The 23653-nt window shown below is 38.6% G+C and overlaps 1 protein-coding gene across 6 annotated transcripts in view; it reads left to right on the top strand.

Moving 5' to 3' along the window:
* acaca (acetyl-CoA carboxylase alpha) overlaps positions 1 to 17681 on the top strand; it is a 35784-nt gene extending 18103 nt beyond the window's left edge. For 3 of the 6 annotated variants that reach the window (XM_055148209.1, XM_055148208.1, XM_020933589.2), the window contains exons 29-54: positions 209 to 352; positions 426 to 528; positions 648 to 755; positions 856 to 912; positions 1146 to 1190; positions 2657 to 2698; positions 3361 to 3576; positions 3650 to 3805; positions 4028 to 4252; positions 4614 to 4769; positions 4852 to 4998; positions 5392 to 5661; positions 6263 to 6360; positions 6457 to 6577; positions 6688 to 6798; positions 9537 to 9680; positions 9769 to 9889; positions 10291 to 10387; positions 10469 to 10565; positions 10651 to 10786; positions 10934 to 11111; positions 11266 to 11378; positions 12369 to 12523; positions 13198 to 13368; positions 14232 to 14368; positions 14802 to 17681. In XM_055148209.1, the coding sequence (XP_055004184.1) occupies positions 209 to 352; positions 426 to 528; positions 648 to 755; positions 856 to 912; positions 1146 to 1190; positions 2657 to 2698; positions 3361 to 3576; positions 3650 to 3805; positions 4028 to 4252; positions 4614 to 4769; positions 4852 to 4998; positions 5392 to 5661; positions 6263 to 6360; positions 6457 to 6577; positions 6688 to 6798; positions 9537 to 9680; positions 9769 to 9889; positions 10291 to 10387; positions 10469 to 10565; positions 10651 to 10786; positions 10934 to 11111; positions 11266 to 11378; positions 12369 to 12523; positions 13198 to 13368; positions 14232 to 14368; positions 14802 to 14925 (3472 nt within the window). In that variant the 3' untranslated portion in view covers positions 14926 to 17681. The remainder of the gene's footprint in view (positions 1 to 208; positions 353 to 425; positions 529 to 647; positions 756 to 855; positions 913 to 1145; positions 1191 to 2656; positions 2699 to 3360; positions 3577 to 3649; positions 3806 to 4027; positions 4253 to 4613; positions 4770 to 4851; positions 4999 to 5391; positions 5662 to 6262; positions 6361 to 6456; positions 6578 to 6687; positions 6799 to 9536; positions 9681 to 9768; positions 9890 to 10290; positions 10388 to 10468; positions 10566 to 10650; positions 10787 to 10933; positions 11112 to 11265; positions 11379 to 12368; positions 12524 to 13197; positions 13369 to 14231; positions 14369 to 14801) is intronic. The other 3 variants (XM_055148210.1, XM_055148211.1, XM_055148212.1) reach the window with 3 other exon arrangements.
* Positions 17682 to 23653: the final 5972 nt, after the last annotated feature.

Genomic DNA, 23653 nt, shown 5'->3' on the forward strand with positions numbered 1-23653 from the left:
TCACTCATTCACTCTGATCACTATTAATGGTGGACATCTGAACCTCAATCAGTTTAAAAATCCCTATTGTTCAGTGCAGAAAAAAAGAAATAAAAGCTGTGGACGTAAAACTGCTCTGAGGTTCTCGAGAAGGTGTTTTCAGTCTTTTCAGCCAGCCATGCTTTTTTTTTGTTCAATTAATTAATAAAGGTTTTCACTTAATTCATAGGATGTCATTCTCGTCCAATCTCAACCACTACGGCATGGTACATGTGGCCAGTGTCAGTGACGTTCTGCTAGACTCATCCTTTACTCCTCCATGTCAACGGATGGGAGCAATGGTGTCCTTCCGCAGCTTCCAGGAGTTCACAAAGTAAAAAATATCTCTACAACTTTATACTTTGTGTTTTACTAATGCCCAAAAACTAAAATGAAATATTTATCAGGAACATTACAGATGTGTTGAGCTGTTTTTCTGACTCTCCACCACCAAGTCCAACATTTCCAGAGGGAGGTAATCCAGTGCTATATGGTGAAGAAGACAACAAGGTAAAAAGATCATTTGATAAACATGATTTCATTATAATCACTAATGTTATAAGTGTTTTTATGACAAAATTATTTTAGATTTTAGATTTCACGTGCACTTAAAATGTATTTGTTTTCAGAGCATTCAAGATGAGCCAATCCACATTCTGAATGTTGCCATAAAGACGGACAGTGACATTGACGATGATGGTCTGGCAGCCATGTTCCGGGAGTTCACTCAGTCCAGGGTACAATACCGTTATAGTTATTACAGTTATAGCAATACATTTATTATTAGTTTTACTTCAGTATTCAAGTGTAAACAACAATTGTTAACTTCTATTTTAGAAATCCGTGCTGTTTGAACATGGCATCCGCAGACTGACGTTCCTTGTTGCCCAGAAAGTAAGCCTTCTGATAAGTGTTTGGATTTTTCTTTTTCAGTACTGTCTTGCATGTTCGTTACAGCAGCAGCATGTTAAATTGCCTTTCCAGAAATGGTGTATTTACTAATTCATAACACATCTCAATGCTGTGAAAACAGTAGTTGTATTGTGTGACTTAAAATTTTGCTTAATTGCTCGTTGTCTCTGTATCTCTTCCTGCATGCCTTGCTTTTGGCACACTTTTGCTGACAGGATTTCAGGAAGCAAATCAACTATGAGGTGGACCAAAGATTTCATGTAAGTAGGGGATACAGTTAGGCCTGTCATGATAATTGCTATTTTGACTTATTGTTCAATATATGAAAGTTGTAACAATATATTTTGGGGATCAATATTTATCATAGATACTTTGCCTTTACACTACTGGAAAATTTGAGGTTGGCTATATGATACAATTTGAGTCATAAAAGGTGAATTAATCATTTCTATGACTCATTACAGATGTAAACCGGGTATTAAAGTGTTTAATTTTGCTGTTCATTTATTGCAGCTCATGATTTTTTACACAGTGTTGTAGATTTAGAATAGTTTCTGTGGTTTAAATCTGGTCATTGGCATACATTAGTTGCAATATTATCGTTTATCATCTACGAGGAGAAAATTCAGTTTGTCGACTTTACAAAAATTTGGTTGAAGACGTTTCGCAGCTCATCCAAGCTGCTTCTTCAGTTCAGAACTGAATTTTCTCCTCATGGATTCTGCCTGGATAACTGAGGGATTCTTCACATTTATCAGCAATATATCAAACTTCTAATTTTGTTATTGTGACAGGCCTAGATAAATTTGGAAATAACAGTTTATTAAAATAGATGTTACTTTAAACCTCATCACAATAAAAATTTCTAAACGCATTTAGTTCTAGTGGTCACAAAATGGCGGTTTATTTGTGCCTTTTGGTTTTATTAGCAAACACGTTGAGTAAGAATGACCGAAATTGAACCCACAAACATGCTGTTTTTGCTCCACGCTGTGCCTTTTTGAGCACGCAGGACCTCATTGTATCTCCCCAGGTCTGACCCATTATCCACAAAACACCCACTTGCATTGAAATGAAAATGATAATGGCAGGTAATTTAGACGAGGATTAGATTTTGATAAATGCCGTTGTCCTGTTGCCTTCATCTTGACAATAGCCTTTGATTTCTACCTTTTGATAGGACCAGAGTTCTCAGTAAGAGCTAATCATGCTAACCCAATGGCACTCCTAATATAGCTTGACTTTTTGTTATATTTTCTGCTCACCCCAAATATTTCTTCATACATTGCGAAGATCAAGTTGTTGAATCACAGCTATAGACTTGAACAGTTTTGTGCACTAGACTATGTTTCTTTGAGTTTGATGATGAGGGTGGTTGGCAATCACTCAGACATTGTCTCAGCAAGTGTGATATCTTGTCTCACAGACTCTGCTCTTTTCACGTGATCAAATGGCTCTTAAAAAGACATGTTTAATTCAGCAGTGCAACATGAGAAGCTGTTGCTGCAATTATGTATGTCTGACTGAATAGACATTGATTTTACTGAGCATATATATTGCAAAAGACTGCTCCATTCTCCAAAAGCAAGAAGAGTTTATTTTTCCTTGCAGAATAGTGTCAAATCACAATGTTCTGATCCTATAAGTTCTTGAACTGCTTGTAAAATGAATACTTTGTATACTAAATATAACTTGTTTTTAACTCTTTTCTTTTTTATTAATTCAGAGAGAATTCCCAAAGTTCTTCACATTCCGTGCCAGAGACAAGGTGATCAAACGTTTGAATGCTTTTATTTATATTATATATATATATTATATTTTATAAAGCAAATGTTGTTTGCTTTTAATCATGCATCAGGGTCATGTCCGTAGAGCTCACATTTTAACTTCACTCTGAACTAATTAACTATGTAAATGTTAGCGGTTACTATTTTAAGACATAATACATTTATTTTATTGGAGTTATTCTGCCCCCTCCCACATATTAAATGATTTCAAGTTACACATACATAATAAAAGACAATGCCAAGATGTAAAAACATAGTCTAAAAAGCCTGAATAATGCATAGAACCTGCAAGCTAATCAAAACCTGGCCTTCTCAATTCAAAACAACTTTTTCACGCCCCCCGGGTGTTGAATTTCATTGTTATCAGTGCCACTAACTGTTCTTCCCCTCCGTTACCCCTGATAGTTTCCTGCACTGACACCACAGAAACTCATTAAAGTAATGAACTCTGTAATTATGTCTCCCATTTAAGAGAAATGACACCCATTAGCGGCTTTCCCAGATTAAGATTTGCCATGATTTCATTTACTTAATACAAGCTCAAGGCATCTTTCTAGTCTTAGACCAACTTTGTAATCTAAAGGGAGAAGAAAGGAGAATTAGATATGTAATTCTAAAATGTTAACTTTTTTTCTGTTTTCAGTTTGAAGAGGACAGGATTTATCGTCACTTGGAGCCAGCTCTTGCCTTCCAGTTGGAGCTTAATCGCATGCGTAATTTTGCACTGACCGCTATCCCATGTGCCAATCATAAGATGCATTTGTACCTGGGTGCAGCCCGGGTAGAAGTGGGTGCAGAGGTCACAGATTACCGCTTCTTTGTGCGAGCTATCATTCGACATTCTGATTTGGTCACAAAGGTTAGTAAACCAATGGAGTCAGGTGAATTATAAAGGTTTGAATTGTGTTTGATCACCCTTGTTTCTTCATTAGGAGGCCTCTTTTGAGTACCTCCACAATGAGGCAGAGCGGCTGCTACTTGAAGCCATGGATGAACTTGAAGTAGCATTTAACAACACAACTGTGCGAACGGACTGCAACCATATCTTTCTCAATTTTGTGCCCACTGTCATTATGGACCCCTCAAAGGTTGGTTAATCAAATGGACAAGTACTATTTTGTAACTTTAGTCATTTCAGTTTATTTTTTGTAGTGCCTAAAATTACAAAAACATTCACCTTGCTGGGCTTAACACAATTTTTGATTTAACCAGCAGAAAGTTAGAAAATCAAACATTTTATTACCCCAATTAGACATAACGTTATGGTCTATGGCTGTTTTATCACTCTTGCATCACTTTTTTATTTCCAGATTGAAGAGTCTGTTCGCTCTATGGTGATGCGATATGGCAGTCGACTGTGGAAGCTGCGTGTCCTTCAAGCCGAGCTGAAAATAAACATCCGCCTGACGCCAACTGGAAAACAGATCCCCATTCGGCTGTTTCTGACCAATGAATCGGGCTATTACCTGGACATCAGCCTCTATAAGGAGGTCACTGACTCTAGGACGGGACAGGTGGGGCCCAAAGATGGTCAGGTGGGGCAAATTCAGTATTCATCCATTTTTGTATTTTGAAAGGTGGAAATCTATGGTATAGGGAGTTTACTTGACAAGGAAAGTCATAGCTTTAACATGTTCATCTTGGTTATCAAGCCATCAAATCATCTATAATGTCGGTCAATTCTCAGTTCTTGGGGTAAAAATAGCACAACACATAATAATGTAAGGTCTTAACACTATCCCAGTAGGCATTAATTGAGTTATTTTGACATACTGTTCATTGTATAATTTTGTAATATTACATGTGCAGCAATCCCTCTTTTCCCTTTTCAACTTCTGGGGAATTTCAGAATTGTAATTTTTAAAAGTAACTTTTCTATATATTTTTTAAATCTAGATTATGTTTCAAGCATATGGAGATAAACAAGGTCCGCTGCATGGGATGCTGATCAACACGCCGTATGTGACCAAAGATCTGCTGCAGTCCAAGAGGTTCCAGGCACAGTCTCTGGGCACCACCTACGTCTATGATTTCCCTGAAATGTTCCGACAGGTAAGTATATAATTTTTATAATCTGAAGGACTATAATGTTATTTATTTATGTGACAATATGTATTTTCTGTTGTTTTTCTAGGCTTTAAAAAAGTTGTGGCAGCAAACCCAGAATTTTGCCAATTTACCCAAACCCCCTCTACCGTCTGAGATGTTGACGTTCACAGAGCTAGTGCTGGATCCACAGGGCCAGCTGGTGCAGATGAACAGACTTCCAGGAGGCAATGAGGTTAGTGAGATTGCCTGACGTGATTAAATTAAATTATTTCAACTTTGCCGGGTACAGCGCCATTGTCACCCTCCTTTTGTTAAGTGCAGTTTTCCTTTTCCTCTGTAGGTGGCTCTCTTTATATAGCAAATTGTCTAAAAGGCTTGCATTAGACTGTTGTTCCATAGCACAGAGTGAAACTTATATTTTATTCCGGGGGTCTGGGAATCCTCATAAATCAGTCACAGTGCAATAGTGTCTTTCCATGCATTTAACAGTTGAGTTTGCTTTTAATTTACTTTAAGTATGAAATATGCTAAAACATACATTCACAAGAGCCAATGTTTGTGGATGATATTTGATGTCATAATGAGGCTAAAATTATATTTGTATATATTTGTCCTGTTTCTTCAGATTGGAATGGTTGCCTGGAGGATGACCCTGCGTACTCCAGAGTACCCTGGAGGCCGTGAGATTATTGTCATAAGTAATGACATCACACACAAGATTGGCTCTTTCGGACCCCAGGAGGACATGCTGTTTCTGAGAGCATCGGAAATGGCACGAGAGAGTGGCATTCCGCGCATCTACATCGCCGCCAACAGCGGAGCTCGGATCGGCCTGGCAGAGGAGATACGGCACATGTTCCACGTAGCCTGGCAAGATCCTGATGACCCATATAAGGTGAGCTACACAAATGACTGCCCACTTGCATTATTACATGACCAGTGTACTCCTGTCACAATAATTCATTATTGCGTTATGCTAGTACTCTATATTTTGGGGCTTAATACCTATCTTGTGGACAATTTCTTTGCAAAAACAGGGAGATTTGGGGTATTTTTGTGGTAATAGAAAGAAGTTGTAATAGTGTTTGAATAAGTGGCTAATTATTGGTACATTCAGTTATTTATTTATTTTATTCTTAATATTATCATTTATTAAATATATCAAATATTACAATTTATTACAATATATCGTTCAGTTTTGTTATCATGAAAGGCCTAACCCAGTGTCTGTCAGATGCACCCAATTATGTTATTCTTTCCTCTGTGTAGTTTTCTTTTACAACGCAACATTAAGCTAGAATATAAAAGGTGGGAAACTAGCCTACTGAAATTGTTTTGACTCACAAATTTTAAGTCAAAGTTTGATTAGAATCCTGAAAACATTTTAAATATAAAAAAAATATTTGTTTGCATTCAGCCACCATCGACCCCAAGCCACTGTGCCTCCTTCTTTACCAAATCTACCTTAAGTGATTTTATTTGAAATTCTTCTGCAGGGTTTCAAGTATCTGTACCTAACACCACAAGATTACAAAAAGGTTTCCGCTCTAAACTCGGTGCACTGTGAACATGTGGAAGATGAGGGAGAATCCAGGTATGCCATGTTCAATGTTATGGTTATAAAAGTATATTAGAATCTTCTGTTCAGATGAATATTCATGTGTGTGACTGAAAATGCGTTGTTATGCAGGTACAAGATCACAGACATCATTGGGAAGGATGAGGGGCTCGGTGTGGAGAATCTCAAAGGCTCAGGGATGATTGCTGGAGAGTCGTCTCTAGCCTATGAAGAGGTTATTACTATGAACCTGGTAAGACGACAGTCACAACATTGTCCATGCAGTAATGCTCCCTCTACATGCTTAATCTGATTTCAGTGTAGCCACTTGCTTATGATTATTATTGTTTTGCTGTCTTATAGGTCACGTGTCGGGCCATAGGGATTGGGGCCTATCTGGTGAGGCTTGGGCAGAGAACTATTCAAGTGGACAATTCACATATTATCTTAACTGGAGCCGGGGCACTCAACAAGGTAAAGAATATATCAGACATATGTAAATTCACAAATGCAAAACTCATTTTCCCTTTGAGTGTTAAGTTACGTAGTGCACCTTTTAAAGTAATTTTTCTAGTGGAGGGTCTGCCACCTGCTTGTCTTCATGGAAATGTTATTGCCTTGTGTGGAATAAGTGGAATGCGGTATTAAACATGATTACCTACACTGAGACAAGCAGGTGACACCACCAGGCCAAGTTACAGATCATGTCTGGAGAGGTGACTTGCAAGATGGATATGTTTAATGCCAAACTGTGGAAGATGGTGGACCCATAGTGACCCTTTTAAACGACTTGTCTACTGACAGGGCACCAGCTCTTGTATTCTCTATCTTGCCTTATATACTATTTTATCTTCTATTGATGCTCAGCCTATCCTAAGCATCTTCAGCTCTGTCTCGTATTTTAGTCACCATACCATATTTTCTGCCCTCTTTGTTTTGCCCACCTGTCCTTTCATTCTTGCCTGATATAAATAACCATTTGCCAAATTAGTACACACGATGGGAGATGGGTATTTTGTATATTGGTAGAATTATTACATGAATGAATGGATATACTATAATCCAAAGTATGCCTTGTTGTGGTCTACTGCATCCCCCACACCCCACTGCCACTTATAGAGAAATAATTGAAAGCAAAGCATGAAGTTGTATTTACATAGAAATGGAATGACATGCCAGAGGCTACGGTGCAGGACATCCATATCATTTGTTTTTAATCAAAATGAGAAGTTTTGCTTAGGCAGATTGTTTTTGTGTCTGCCTGTTTCTGTACTGTATGCCTCCTCCACGCTCCACTACGCTCTCCATTCTCACTCCTTGTCAGTGTCGACAAATTTATTCCAAATTAGATGACATATTGGGAGATGGAAAAAATCATGCAGATAGCTCAAGTGATGACATGCCTATTCGCCGGGAACCCCATTGTTTTTGTGTAGCTCCAATGGTTGACTGGTTATCTACACTAACGGATACTGACAACTGTCCACAAATGATGTTCATGGGGAATGGGATTAAAACTAGGGGACAATTAATCCTATTTGCAATTAAATGACATTATTATGAAGTGTCCAGCTCAGAGTGGAAAGCAAATTTGCAATGGGAACAATGATTATTTTTGCTATTTTACAGAGTTATATTTTCATATACCAATTGTACCAAATGTTATAAATTAAAGTAAAGGTGTGACTCAACTTTTTTTTCAATTACATTATTTTTAGGTATTGAGAAAATATTTTTACCTAATTCAAATAATTAAATATAGTAATGTGTCATAGCTATGAATTTATTCAAAATCTACTGTACATACAGGACACATAAACAGATTTAACTACATTCATGCATTTGCTGGAATAAGGCAGAATGAAAATACCTGCATAACAAATTGTAGTGACATTATCTGTTTATCACAAATTCTGCCCTAATTTAAGCAGAAATAAATATTTATTCAAAGGTCATTTTTAGAGTCCAATGCTATTAACTTACACTTAATGAAGGGCTGGGTGCCTGCCACCCGGAGCTCATCATTTCATTAACTGCTGGAAAATCTCCTATTTTCATGGCGAGTGGATAGTAACTATGAGTACAAATACCCCAGTGAGTTACCTACAGTTAGTGCTCCCCCTCTCCGCCCCCCAGCCATGTCCGATTTTTTTCACCCTCTCTCTGCTGTGGAATCCTAATGAAGGCAGCCAATGGCCAGAGGCACGAGGGGTTTTGTGTATGTCAAGGTGACTGCAATGTTTCTCGGGGCCGCTGGCTTTCTTGACAGCTTTAGGAGAGCGCCCTAGATTTGCAGCCAGATACATAACCATTAATGGTAATAAAGAAAGTAAATGATGGCTGGAAAGGTGAGAGCTGAGGCTAGGGATTGAGCTCCTGTCTGATTTTTATGGCGAGCGTGTCAGGGTCTTGCCACCTGTTCTTATGAAAATAGGGTGGGAAGGTTTTATGGCCAGAGGTTGGCACAGAGGCAGCTTTTAGGGCACAAGAAATTCTGCACTTTATATGTCATTGTTACAGAAAAATAAAAATTTACAAGAGCTTTTTATTTATTATTATTTTAACCATATTTAAAAGTAAAATATTATTAAGATTAATATTAAGATCATTTAGGTCGGTCGAATGAATCAGTATAAATCCACTGCTGGTGGCCAGAGATGCTTGTGGCTATCAAGGATGGAGAGGGTTCAAACCACTGATTGTCTGTATTGACGCAGCTAGAAGAAACATAGTGTGCTTTAGATTACCGTTTTTCTGACCAGAGGGTTGGTGACTTGTACACCATCTATTCAAAACTACGATTAAACTCTGAATGAACCTTGGTGGAAATAAACCAAAAGAAAATGCCCATTAAAATTTAATAGCTAACTGTGAAAGAGGTCTATATAGTTATATTTGTTATTGTGCACTGTTATTGTTACTTGTCTGAAAGGTCCACCATATGCCATTTTATGTATGTCTTGCATTAATTAAATTACAGGTTCTTTTATTGCTCAAAAATGAAAACCTGTATGTGAGCGGACTCGTCTCTAATGACATGTAAATATCCCTTCCTAGAGTCCCTTGTTTGTCTCCATGGAGATAGATATTTTTAATGGCGTACTGTGGAACATTGCAAGCAAAGCAATGACATTTCCTTGGAGAAGAGCAGACAGTGGTTACTAAAACAGAAAAGTTACAGTAACCTTAACCTTAACTTTTTTTTTTTACAGGTGCTGGGCAGAGAAGTGTACACATCCAACAACCAGCTTGGTGGAATTCAGATCATGCATAACAATGGCGTGACTCACTGCACAGTATGTGACGACTTTGAGGGAGTCTTCACCCTTCTACAATGGTTGTCCTATATGCCAATGGTATGATTTTAAATTTTTAAAAGTTTCTTTTCACAACTTTGTGCATTTTGAGTGTCATTACCAAACCAATATTGTGATTTGATTGCAGTGTAAAACAAGCCCAGTACCTGTCATCGCTGCCAAAGACCCTATAGATCGCCCAGTGGATTTTGTTCCTACTAAAGCTCCCTATGACCCTCGCTGGATGTTGGCAGGGCGTCCTAGCCAGTGTAAGTATCTCGGCATTGGTCCATTTTTTTTTTTTTTTGGTGTTGAAAAAAGGACAATTTACCCAAACACTAGCACTCCAGTTTTCCAGCTTAAGTCCAGCTATATCTTAATCAGTGTAATTACAGACAAGAGTGAGATTTAGGACCACATGGGAAGCTAGTCAACATTTCCAGTAGAGATGAGTAAAATGGCTTAATTGAATGGTAACCTCCAAGGCGGGCTGTGTTTGTCGGAGTGTGCAAGCAGAAAAAGAGCTGAGCAAGCCCATTCACAGTCATCCATCATGGTGGCTGGCGGGTTACACATTCAAAAGGAAACGTGTACAGTTTTAAAATAATGCAACTCAACATTTCATTATATATATTAGATCATTTGTTTACATCTACCTTGTTTTGTAAAGCACCAAAGGGCTCCTGGCAAAATGGCTTTTTCGATCACGGCTCCTTTATGGAAGTCATGCAACCTTGGGCACAGAGTGTTGTGGTGGGCAGAGCAAGGTACGTTCAAATTATTGTATTATTGTTTTGTTTAAAAATATATCAAATTAACAGTACGCATAATTTCGCATAATTTTACAGACTAGGAGGAATACCAACTGGAGTGGTAGCAGTTGAAACTAGATCAGTGGAATTGTCCATCCCTGCTGATCCAGCCAACCTGGACTCCGAAGCCAAGGTAGGGCATAGTCTGTGTGTGCGCAACATGTTTGTAGACATTTATGCGCCGCCATGCACTGATGCAGTTTTTCTCTTGTGTGCAGATAATTCAGCAGGCGGGACAAGTGTGGTTCCCTGATTCTGCCTTTAAAACAGCCCAGGCCATCAAGGACTTCAACAGGGAGGGCCTACCTCTAATCGTATTTGCTAACTGGAGGGGATTTTCTGGAGGAATGAAAGGTGCATTCATCAGATTTTTTTTCTTCATACATTTTTATTTTGGTGTTTATCTTGTCTTGATGTTGATGTTTTTTTCCATTGTATACACCAACTATGATCAAAACTACACCCCTCATTACCTCTATATTCCAACATGCTTTCTTTTAGACATGTACGACCAGGTGCTGAAGTTTGGAGCTTACATTGTGGATGGCCTTAGAGAATACATGCAGCCGGTGCTGGTGTACATCCCTCCACAGGCAGAACTGAGGGGGGGCTCATGGGTGGTCATTGACCCCACCATCAACCCTCGCCACATGGAGATGTATGCAGACAAGGATAGTCGGTATGTTGTATGTAAAAGCCCTTGTTGAAAATAATAATATATATAATATAGTTAGCAGATTTGAATGACCAAGTTTGCAGCATTCATTCAGGTAATACTCACTAAACTAATGCAAGATGTTTTTGTTTTTTTTGTTTTTTGTTTGTTTTTTTAGTGGAGGAGTGCTGGAGCCTGAGGGAACAGTGGAGATCAAGTTTAGGAGGAAAGATCTTGTGAAGACCATGAGACGAGTAGACCCTATTTATATGAGCCTGGCTGAACGACTAGGTGAGCCCTCCACTCAATTTGTAATTATAGCTCTTTACAAGTATCTCTGTGGTGTCTCATCTCCAGTGCTGTCTCCTGCCCTTTTTGCCTTAAGACGCTGCCATATATCAAGTGGGCGCATGTGTGCTGCTGTTGTGTATGGCTGATTGTATCATCTTGACTGTGCTCCCGCGGGACAAGTGTCAATCACAGGCTGCTCAGATCAATCACATCTCTCCTGTACAGCATATTGATTTTCCTCCAGGCTCCATGGAACTGTGCTGCAGCGCCGTCTCAGGAGTTTGGAGGGTTTACTGACTGGAATTGATAGAAATCAGTCTATAGTGACAGCTGCCGAGGGGGTCTCAGCAACAAACAAAATACAGCAAACAGGAACTAATTCAGAGCTGCACAGCTAAATATGAGTCATACGGGTGGTAATGGGCCTCAGTAGTGATGAAGCAAAAGATCACAGTATCAAAACCGACCCAGATAAGAATGGCACAGGGAGAAACATACTGTCTTAGAGCAAGAAACTAACTATAGTCTATAACAGATTGACACCAATGTTGCTTAAGTGTAAGAGAATGTAAGTAATTTATCCTCCACACACATCTCTCAGTTTAACACTGACTCGACTCACAGGAGCTATAATGACATAACATCTTCCCTTGGCATACCATTGGCATACTATTATTTAAATTGTGGCATATTGCTGTGTAACCAGTGCCCACCATACTTGCATTATAAACCTCCTACTTTAGAAGCAGAGTCAAGGGACTTGAACACTCAAAGATCATACTATGTTCACTTTTCAAATCATACCATGTTGACTTTTCAAGTCCCCCCCAGGCCCATATTACTGATGGTAAATAAACGTCTCCTGCTTAAGACATCCAGTTGGTTTCCAGCCTTTTACTTCCACCCTTTCTTGAACAAGCTGAAAACTTCTACAACATTAAGCAAGTCAGAATATACATATTTACAAAATAAATGTAATTATTTTTTCAGGAACTCCAGAGCTGAGCCCTCCTGATCGTAAAGAACTGGAGACCAAGTTGAAGGAGCGTGAGGAGTTTCTGTTGCCCATCTATCACCAAGTGGCTGTGCAGTTTGCAGATCTTCATGATACTCCCGGACGCATGCAAGAAAAAGGTGTTATTACGGTGAGAATATTTCATTCATTTATTTCAGTATATAAATTGTATGCAGTATCTGTTATATTTTAGGAGTTAAAGTCTGTCTCTTGTCCATATACAGTGGTACAATAGAGCGACACATGAGTGTCCTAAAAAGCCACAGGGCAGCATTAGTCTAGCAGCGACTGCACCTGCGCGGTGAATAATGTTTTGTCTCAGCGGGCTATGACATTCGTCCTCATAATTATCTTCTGATGACCCTGGTCAGTCACCTTAGCAACCACAGCGGCGCCTGAGGCAGGCCCACGACCCACCACCATCTTTCACACACAAACACACACTCACACCACCAGATGGATGGCAGTCAGGATGAACTGTAAAGAGTGCTTTTAAATGCATGTTCGCTAATGGCTTAAAGGCTGAATTTAAATGTAGTAGCCTGAAAGATTTAGGGAACACACTCAGATTATGATATATTGCCAGATATGTGAGAAGACTCTACTTCTACTCTATATTGTAAGATATGCATATTTGTTTTTGTTTTTTTTACCAAATATCTGACTTAAAACCCTGTACTTTGACCTGGACAAGGGCTAAAGTAACATTTACCCGAAATGGCAAACATCACCTCGAAAGTATATGTTTAATTACATGTTGTATTTATGTCAGAAAATTAAAATAAAGATGTTTGTTATCTTCAGGACATACTTGAATGGCAGACCTCTCGTCAGTTCTTCTATTGGCGTCTGCGTCGGCTGTTGCTGGAGGACACAGTGAAAAGAAAGATCCATCTGGCCAACACAGAGCTGACGGACGGACAAATCCAGGCCATGCTGCGGCGCTGGTTTGTGGAGGCTGAAGGGGCTGTGAAGGTATGTTTTTTCCCAAGAAAAATACTAAAAGCACATTTTCTTAATACCAACAAAAGATTCCTCATTTTTCTTGAAATTATTTATCCTCAAAGCCTGATCTGAGGCGCACATCCCTATGAAAGCATCAGGATTAAGTCCAGATGAAGCGATAAGTGTAGGTAAATGAAACAAACATCCCTCTGAGAAATTCCCTTCAGTACCTTCAGGCTCCATCGGAGGCTCAGTGGAGCAGCTACGGGGTTGACATACGCCAGCCGCCATTTTCACGTCTCCTCAGAACTGGCCTTCTTGTTAGCTCATACATTACCCCAATCAGGAGCCGCTGTCTTAAGCCACAATTAATCACAGCCCTGGCACGTGCTGATAGGAGAGCAACACGCTGTTTCTTAATTAAATGCAAACAGATTAAAAATGATTAATAAGGGCATTAAATGTTCTTGTGGACCTCAAGCAGGACTGTTCATAAAAAAGCCAAGAGCCCATTAAACCCTCCGCCCCCAAATCTTTGCTAAGCCCTCAAGCCGCGCTTTGTTTGGGATCAGAGATGCCAGCACTCATGAATACTAATTCTACCACAAGGCCCGGTCCACAAGGCCACTGAACTGCAAAGGTCCATCTCCATGGTGTGGTTGATGTTAACTTCACAAACAAACAAAACATCTCCTATCACTTGTATTGTATGAAAAACAGCAGAGCTCCATAATGTAACTTTGATTTAAGCATTTGATTGCAAGTTTGCAAGTATAAAATTAGTAATTAAATTAGTTATTTTATGCAAAATAGTGTTTCAAATTACTTAGTATAATTCATTAATTCTCTGAAATATACATTTTATTAATAATATTTTTCTTCTGCTTTAATAGGCCTATCTATGGGACAACAATGAGGAGGTAGTGATCTGGCTGGAGAAACAGCTGACTGAGGAAGAGGGGGCCCGCTCTGTCATCGATGAGAACATCAAATACATCCGCCGAGACCATATTCTCAAACAGATCCGCAGGTAATTTGCATTTTATATTTTAACCACTGCAGTGGATGAAAAAATGCTGCATATAATTATATATTCATAATAAATATATATTTCAATTTTTTACAGTGTAACTTTATTTCAGAACACTATTACTTTAGTGCTTCTGTAATTTCAGAAATTCTTCTTGTACTACTAACACTACTATTACTACTGCCACAACTTTAACTACTACTACAGACAATGTAGACAAACCTGGAACTGTGATTGCAAGGCGAGTGTTCAATATTCAAAGAATACTAAAGTAGAGAAATATAAAAGTAGTAGTAGTAGTAGTAGTCATATAGATTAGAATAGTCTTCTCGTTTTACTCCTCAATTAACATTTCTGAAAACACAAATCACTTCCCAAACTGGTGTTGCTTTTTCTATTTATTTTACATGTTATCACTCTTCTTCCTTCTTAGCCTTGTCCAAGCCAATCCTGAAGTTGCCATGGATTCCATCGTTCACATGACTCAGCACATCTCCCCGACCCAAAGAGCCGAGGTGGTGCGGATCCTGTCCACGATGGAATCAGCCTCATCCTAACAGGAGCGAATCTCTGTCCCCTTATCGTTCCCCCCTGGACTAAATTCTGTTTCTGAGTATGGAGGAGCCAACATGAAGTCCTGAGCAGTTTTCTGGTTACTAATGAACTGTTGGCTGTGATCCCCAAATATCTTAAATTCACTTGAACAAAAGTTCTGAAATCTATTGTAGAGAATAGAGATTGATAAAAGTACAGTGCAGGGCAGTGCACTGGTAATGCTCATGAGCAGGAATAAAGGGTGATCCGCATTTTTCTGATAAATGTGCTGTAGCTAAATTCTTGTAAAGAAAAAGGCTGGATCCAATGCATCCAATGATACAATGCAAAGTACATCACACTTGATGCTTATGGAGCTGAATATTGGACAAGTGACTATTTTAGGCTGGGCGATATGGCAATGAAATCGAATCATGAACTATTCCTTTTGTCAATGTGCAATTTTGAAGATGTTGTCATGTTTTGATTCAATAACTCACATTTTCCTACCCACTCCTCGTACTGGTCAGCTTCTGTATTGGTTTGAGTGACTGACAGGATTTAAAGAATAACAGCGAAGAGTTAACTCTCAAGAGCAGGATGACATTATTAAAATGAAATTATGATCTGGCATTAAGAAAATTGTGATCATATTTTTTGGCATATCGCCCATCCCTATGACTTCTACAAATGTATCTATGTCTATGTCTGATTAGTGTATTTTGTACATGTAAGAGCTACCAATAACTGTCAGTGTCTAGAAAGATTATAGCCTAGGATATTTTTTGGATTTGATAATCAGCTGCCTTGTTTTTTTAAATATGCAGTTCAGATAATGACTTCGGCACTACTTTGGTTTTTGACATACGCTTGCTCTAGACTGGCAAGCGCTTTGATGACCGACGAATCGACAAAAGGCAACACATTTTCCTGAGGGCGTTGGCGAGAAAAAAGGGAATTTTAACAATCAAGCAGGGAGCACTTAGTTACTGAAGAAAGACGAGGAACACTATAATGGAGTTGGACAGGACAGCCCAGCAGGGAGTAGGGAAGCGTCTCTTTTTAGACCAGGGGCTTGTGGAGGTTTCCCTGCAGTGAGCCATGGGCAGCACGCCACACAACAAAACCACAGCTGCCCCTTCTGTTCACACTCAAACAGTTCACATATGCTGCACTTTACCGTCATGTTTCCGCACACTACGCCTCACTCACGCATCTGATGAATAGAATTACACGCACAAAGTCATAGTTGTAACAAGGAAGGTGCAAAGTGAGGCCACGCTCTTGGTAAACACCTGACTCTATAGGGTATTTTAACTTAATTTATATTATAGACTTGTCATCGTTAAAGGTGCAATGTGTAACTTCTCTGGACAGGGTCTCCATGGAGATGTTAATGCTTTGGTTTAAATTGTCCACAGTATGGTATTAAACAAATCTCTCGTGCATTTATTCAACTACAGGTGTTATTCTTTGCTCTAAAATATTTGAAAAAACATCCATTCTTACTGTGAGTGGAGTTAACTCTCCACAAATCTAACCTGTAATTTGGCTTGCAAGTCTCCATGAAGATTTATAAGTTTACAGTTATAAATCAACTTTTCTTTGGATTTAAATCAAGGTGGCATGCCCCCTCCAGAAAGTTACGTGATACGATGTGTCAAAATGTATTGGTATTGATAATAATTCAAAAAATGTTAATATTAGGTAACACTTTATAATATCTACACTTTTAATAGCCTTAAAAAGCATGAGTAAAAACAAAATTCACAATGAACAAAGACATTATTAAGCAACTACTACTCTAACTACTAAGCCCATAATGAAGTAGTTGCTTACCCAGAATCACTCTTAATAAACTATTTGTTCATTCTAAATTTGTTCATGCATTATTAAGGCAATTAAGGTGTAGTTAAAAGTGCACTATGTAACTTTTTGGTTGGGGGTCCTCCACCTGCTTGTTTCTATAGATATGTCATTGCTCTGCCTGGAATGCTCCACAGTATGACATTCAACCGCTCTACCTTACATTTATTAAATTACAGGTGGGTTTATGGCTCAAAAATACTTAGAAAAACAAGCATTTGGACTGTAAGTGGCATTGCCTCTCCACAGATCTGACCTGTAACTTGGTCTGGTTTGGTCTTCATGAAGACAGAAAGTTACCATACTGTGAAACAATCCATTACCATGGAGAAAAGCATTTGACGGACTGTCCACCAGAAAAGTTACACAATGCCTCTTTAAGTAGTACCTCATATTTTGATAACATTATCTGTAGTTTCCAGTCTCTGAATTTACGATTTAAGTTTTTAAAAGATTTATTTACCTCTGTTAGTTTCTTTGGATGTTTTAGGGTAATTGTTTTGGGTTTGAGTGTAAAGGTTTGTGTGAAAGAACAAAAGTTACTTCTTATTCAGCGTTACTTGTCTTAAAATTTAACAAATTTAAATGTAACATATGAATGATCTATTTAATGTATATGCAATGTTACTTATTTTTATGATAACTTTTCTAATTGCAAATTCCTTCCCCTGTTTGACTAACTGAAAAGGCAAGTTAATAATTGTTGTAATTTTCAGGCTTTTTAGGGTACATAATGGTGAGAGTGCACAAACCATGTGAATGCTTCCTATAGTGCTGTGCCTTTAATTTCTTGTATTGAGTCCAGTTGCTTTGTATTTGACTGGACTTTTCTTGTGTAGAATGAGAGTTATCAACCGTAACCTCAACAGTGACCTCTAAATGTGTTTCAGAAAATAAATCCTATGTAATTTAACGGGTTCTTGATAATTCATTCTAACAACTATTCATTTTCTGACCTGTTAACATGTTTCCTCATCAAAAATATACCTGAAGTTATGTTTTGTTTCGTTCACTCATGTTTAACACACAAACCCTGCACATTTAGGCTGAGTTCTTTCCTCGAACAGAAAACACTCTGCTCCACCTTGTGATTTCTGTGGTAATACAGCAAGTGCTCCACTGTGTTTTTAAAATCCATACACATTCACTAGGAACATTTGGAAAATTTCAGCCCTGAATTTGACCATCTCTACTGAACAAAATGTAAAAAGTAGCTGTTAACTTGAAAACTACCAAGGTGGAGTAGAGCATTTTGAGCTTTGGAGATATAGACAGACTAATAATAAAGGGTTACTCAAACGTGTCAATGAACAAAACACAACTCTGGGTATGTTTTAGATGAGATAACAGCATTCTAACATGTCTTAAGCTCATAAGAGTCAATTTTGTGTAATATAGGACTTTTAAAGAAGACATGTATTTCAAAGACGGATTTAGAATAATTGCAATTGCAGGGCAGTGGGTGGGGATAGGAGGTAGGTGAAAACAATTTTCAAACCACTCAAGCCATGAACACAGAACAATAACGGATTACCTAAACATGCATGAATCAGTGAAAATACAATTTTGATGTAAGCTAATAGCGAGGGAACACCAGTATAAACATTAATGGCTCATAAAAGTCAATTATACATTACCCATTAAAAAAGATTGCTTATTTTTCTATCATCAAGCCAAACTGATAGACATGAAACTGGTAGGCACAAGTTGTTGTTGTTTTTTTTTGTTTTTTTGTTGTTGTTGATATTCTGTTTAGTTTTCAATAATTGCTCAAATCATCACAATCTAAAATAATGATCCCTGTTCTCAATCTTAATCCTTTCCAGTATTGTCACTCCAGCATCTTCAGCTCTCCTGCCCCCAGATGTGCCTCCTGTGTCCTCTCCAAAACACTGGCCTTATTCAACCCATGATTTCCATGTACTGATGATCTTTGGGACAGATATTCACATAACTGGGAGACTCATTAATTTTAGTACAAAGTCTTTTATACTCAGGGGATGCGTTTCCTGATTATTCGAAAGTGATAGTCTTCCCATTCCTCAAGCACCGATGATTAAAGCTCTATTATTTCCTGACTTCTAAACTTAAACCGTCTTAGCACGTCTGAGGCAGATCAAACAAATATTGAAGAATCTGTCTCATTTTCTTTCTTTTTTATTTTGTTCTAATTCTTTCATTTAATTCCCATGGCTTTGTCAACTCTATTACCGTCCTACCAACAAATATGTAAGACAAATTGAGTTGCATGCACCCAATACCCACCACAATTATACGGCGCCCAGAATGAGAAGGAGTCATTTGGCGCTATAATTGGAAGTGTGCCTCCTGCTCTGTGTGCTGTCCCAAAGGGTTTTCGCTCATTTGAGGTAGCGCACTAGGTCGGCTAATTCTTCTTTTAATCACTGACAAACTGCACAATAATGTTCTTCCTCTCTGCATGGAAGTCTGTCATTTAGACACTTCATATCGGGGAAAAATTGGAAAACTAAATCCTTGTGGAACATACTAACAATTTGTCTATGGTTCAAGACGCCCAAGTCTCATCATGAAGACCAAAGACATTCCTAGTTACTTTATAGTGCCCTTCTTTGAAAATAACCTACATAAATAAAATATTATGTACAGAACAAGGTAATCATTAAAGCTAAACAGTACATCTAACTTTTCTGCAAGCAAACAACTTTTGAATAGGCAATTTTTTATCATTGTGCTACAATATAATGGCTAAACTTCCACTTACTAATATACTTTCTCCTTGAACTCCTAAAACATTGGAATACCGATTAAAAATGTTTTAAACATCCAGCTCATGTCCTCACTTTATTTAAAAGAATATTTGTTTTTAATGAAGAAGCTTGGACCATCAGTCATTCCCATAAAACAGAATCATTGCATTAGGATGTATTCTAGACCTATAGACAACTCCTGGAAAGAACTGGAGATTGACAAGTTGTCCTTAGCAGCATATATGTGCTTTGGGACCCTCCCCTTTGAGACTAGTTGAGTTAATAAATAGAACCAGGAATTGCAGTATTGCAATTTCAGTGTCAGTGTAATTCCTCAACTTTCCTTGTCTTCCAATAATACGTCTTGCATTTCCCCAGTTTACATTGGTTCCATGCTTGTGCCCAGACTGATACTGGGGAATAAGGATCATTTTGTGAGTTTGAGATGGAGGAATTAAGACAGAGCAGAGCGCAGACCCAATCATGCTTCTGAGGCGGCCCATAATTCCATATTCACACTCTCTGTGACTTGACAGCACTTGAGAGACAAAGACCTGACCCAGTTGGCAGATCCCAATTTAAGTGTGTGTGTGTGTGTTCGTGGGTGTGTGTGTGTTCATGAGTGTGTGTGTTCATGAGTGTGTGTGCAACAGTTGAAATGAGAGCAGATCCAGATCCTCTCGAAGCCCCTGTCTGTCTGATTATCGCCTGAAAACAAGAGCCTTTTGGGAGTGACAAAGAGGAGACACTGTACCAGGCGCAGCTGCTCCTCTGAGCTCTGCATTCAAGACACTGAAGAGATCATCTCATCTCGCCTGGCCCTCTGCATTGGCCTCATATTGAGGAGTCTATTTCACAGTGAGATAGGCTACTTCTCACATGGGCCTGTGGAGGAGGTCATTACTTCAGTGGCACATGAGGATTCTTCAGAACTACATGTCTTTTGTCCTCACACCATGAATGGGCGAAAGAATATCCAGCAGACGTCTCATATTAACTGCCTAAAACACATTATTGAAGCACACATCTCCAGTAAGGCATTGGGTCTATGTTGCAATGCTAAAATATACTGCCCAAGCCTGCTATCAGAAAACCTATTAGTCCTTAAAGCCCCTAGCCTTCATATGTCACAAATATTCATTATTAATTATAGCCTTTTAGTTCCTTTGTGTACAGCATCCTTTGTCATTGACATTTATGCAAGTTTCTTATATTTGAACTAGACTTTATTAAAACGTACATAAATTGGAATCATAAAATCATTTTGCTTTACTGAGAATGTTTCACAGTACTCACATTTTCAGCTGCATCTATAGCAAGTATCAGCACTAACCAGTCTGTGGAGAGGTGACCCTGATCACAGTAAGAATCCATGTTTTTTCTTTAGCAATAAAAATATGCTGTAATTGAACACATAAAAACTAGATCTACTTAATGCCATATTGTGGAACATTCTAGTACAGCCCACAGTTGTGGTAAAGAGTGTCTCCAGGGAGACGTCTGCACCTTGTCAGTGGGTGTCATAGAGACTTAATCTGCCATCTCCATTTGAAAGGTTCCATAAAGGTCAAAGATTAAGTAACACTGTCATCATCACTGGCACATCTAGGTTTTACTTGTTTAAACGTGGGCATCATCTGTTTTCAAGAAGCCAGAAATTTTGACTATCTGTCTCAAAACATTTGTGTGATTGTTCAGTTGGCAAGTTATTTCTGCGTTATAGGAAATCAATACAACACTCTGGCTGTTTAAGCAATAAATACTCTTAATAATGTCGCTTCTTGTGGCCAGATCTTTCACTTGTATTGACAGGAGAAACCATTAGCTCAGTGTGTACAATAACATGCAAAAACACCATCTATAGAGCTAATGTATATTCCAGGTGAATCCCACCCGCTCCCCCTCCCTCTCCCATCAGCACATTAACATTCATAGGGGCAGTGGAGTGTGGCGCGTACAGCCAGACGAGGTGCACAGAATAGAGAGGTGCATGGGGGAGGGGGGCGAGGAGGGCGAGAGGGGTGCAGGAGGAAAATCAGAGGTGGTGAAGGTTGTCCCACTGTGGGATTGTGGGAAAGGTCAGATACTGTGGCCATACATCAGGGTTATTACGGTAGGTCAGCGGCTGGTATGGAGATGAGCGTCGCTGACAAGTTCACAGGAGAGAGAGTGGGCAAGGCGAAGAGTCGCTGCACACAGCTTGTTATGGTGTCCACTATGTCTTTTAGAGCTAAATGAAAAGTGTACGCTCAAACCCATAGCTAAGCATTTACTACAGCTGTGCAATAAAGAAAGAATGCAATATTTATATTATGTATAACTTCAGACAAATATATTCTGCAATATATTATACAAGATTATGTAAAAACCATGTGTCAATATCAAAGGTTAAAGGGGCTGTATATATATAAATGGACATAGCTAACACACTAGCCACTACATTCCAAATAGGAAGTGAGCATGGGCATGTTTCCGGATTCATCAACTCCAGTTCACTTTCTATTGAAAACCCATGGCCCCTCTCTTCGTAACAGCTGCTGTCAGACTCATCATTTTGGTCTTAAAATGTTCATATTAAACCTATTTTGCTATTGCCCGTAAATCAAGATCTCTACATTAATAACAAACAAATCTTTTTCCTTCTCTCCCCAAAGTTGCTCCAGCTAGCATTTGCAACAGGTTTGATTGACAGCATTGTTTAGCACACTCCTCTTCTCAAAACAGTATTATGTCACCCATAGTGTTCATTTGGCTGAGCGCTGTGGGTGGCATGACACTCCCTTAGTCCACCTCTTCATGCACTGTATGAAAGATTTAAAATTTCATAAATGTTACTTATCTCTGTCCCCATGTTGTATCTTTTACTGTTAACAATGACAATGGCAAAGGAGAAATTCAATTTGTCAACTGGACAAAAGTTTTTTTTTGATTGAATATTTTACCTTTCTTCAGTTCAATTCTTCAGCTGCAAAATTTATTTGATAAAAAAATATATATATTTTATCCAGTTGACAGAACTGAATTTCTCCTTTGCTATGGATCCTACGTGGACGACTAAAGGACTTCAAAAACAACAATGATAATGCTGATTTATTCTTCATTACAAAAACATGAGGACAAAACCAGGACTGAATTGAGGCAAAAAAAAAATTGTTGTGTATATATATATATATATATATATATATATATATATATATATATATATATATATATATATATATAATATATATGTATAAATAAAATCTGAAATTACAAATCACAGCTCATTCAAAACTGTAACCATTGCATATTTTGTATCTTGTAAATACTGCTTTAGCTGTAATTGCAATACAACGTGAAGCCCTTCCTAATGACATCGTGGAGTTTGTACTTGTATACAACAGGAGGTTGCTGGAGTTGTGTTATATAATAGGCCTAACATGTGTGTAAACTTTTTCTCTGTGGGTTACTACTTCCATTGATGTAAACAGGTGCAAAAATCTTACAGTCAATGATTATGTTTTATTTGAATTACACATTTATCCAGGCTTTGGACCTTCTCAATAATGGCCTTTTGGGGTTTAGACTAAGCTTTATGATTCCATTTAATCCTAAATAGCAACATTATTCTTGCCTCACATTGTCCCCTGTACCACATAATGCATATTCACTATGCTCTTATTAACATTGATGGCACATTGAGTTGCTGACAAAGAAGGTTTTTGCTAAGTAAACACAACAGTCCAGCAGCCAGGCCCCACATTAAAATGCATAGATTACAGGCATATCAGTGGAGCGTGGAGAGCCTAGAAGTCCCTATGGAAATGTTGGTTTACTGCTTCTCCCAGGGCCGAGCGAGCATCAGATTTGTGACCGGCGTCGTCCTCTCCTCCGCCGCCGCTGAAGGACAAACCCGATCAAGCGGAGAAATCGTGCTTCACATCCCCGAACAATATCATCACGCAATCTGGACGTTCGTCATCTATATAACGCTGATAAAGATGTCGTGGAGTTGTCAAAAAAGCAGCCTCGCCACCCCAAGTTAAGTAGATAAGGCCTGGGAGATATGAAGGGAAAGACAAATATATGCACATACTGTAGATAGGACATGGGATTTGGAATTTGAATATTCTGTAGGATGTGGGGTGATTTTAAAGGCTGATAACTGATGGCTGCC

Source organism: Boleophthalmus pectinirostris, unplaced genomic scaffold (assembly GCF_026225935.1).
Source record: "Boleophthalmus pectinirostris isolate CB_2022bp ecotype Guang Dong unplaced genomic scaffold, ASM2622593v1 HiC_scaffold_12, whole genome shotgun sequence".
NCBI classification, from domain to species: domain Eukaryota; kingdom Metazoa; phylum Chordata; class Actinopteri; order Gobiiformes; family Gobiidae; genus Boleophthalmus; species Boleophthalmus pectinirostris.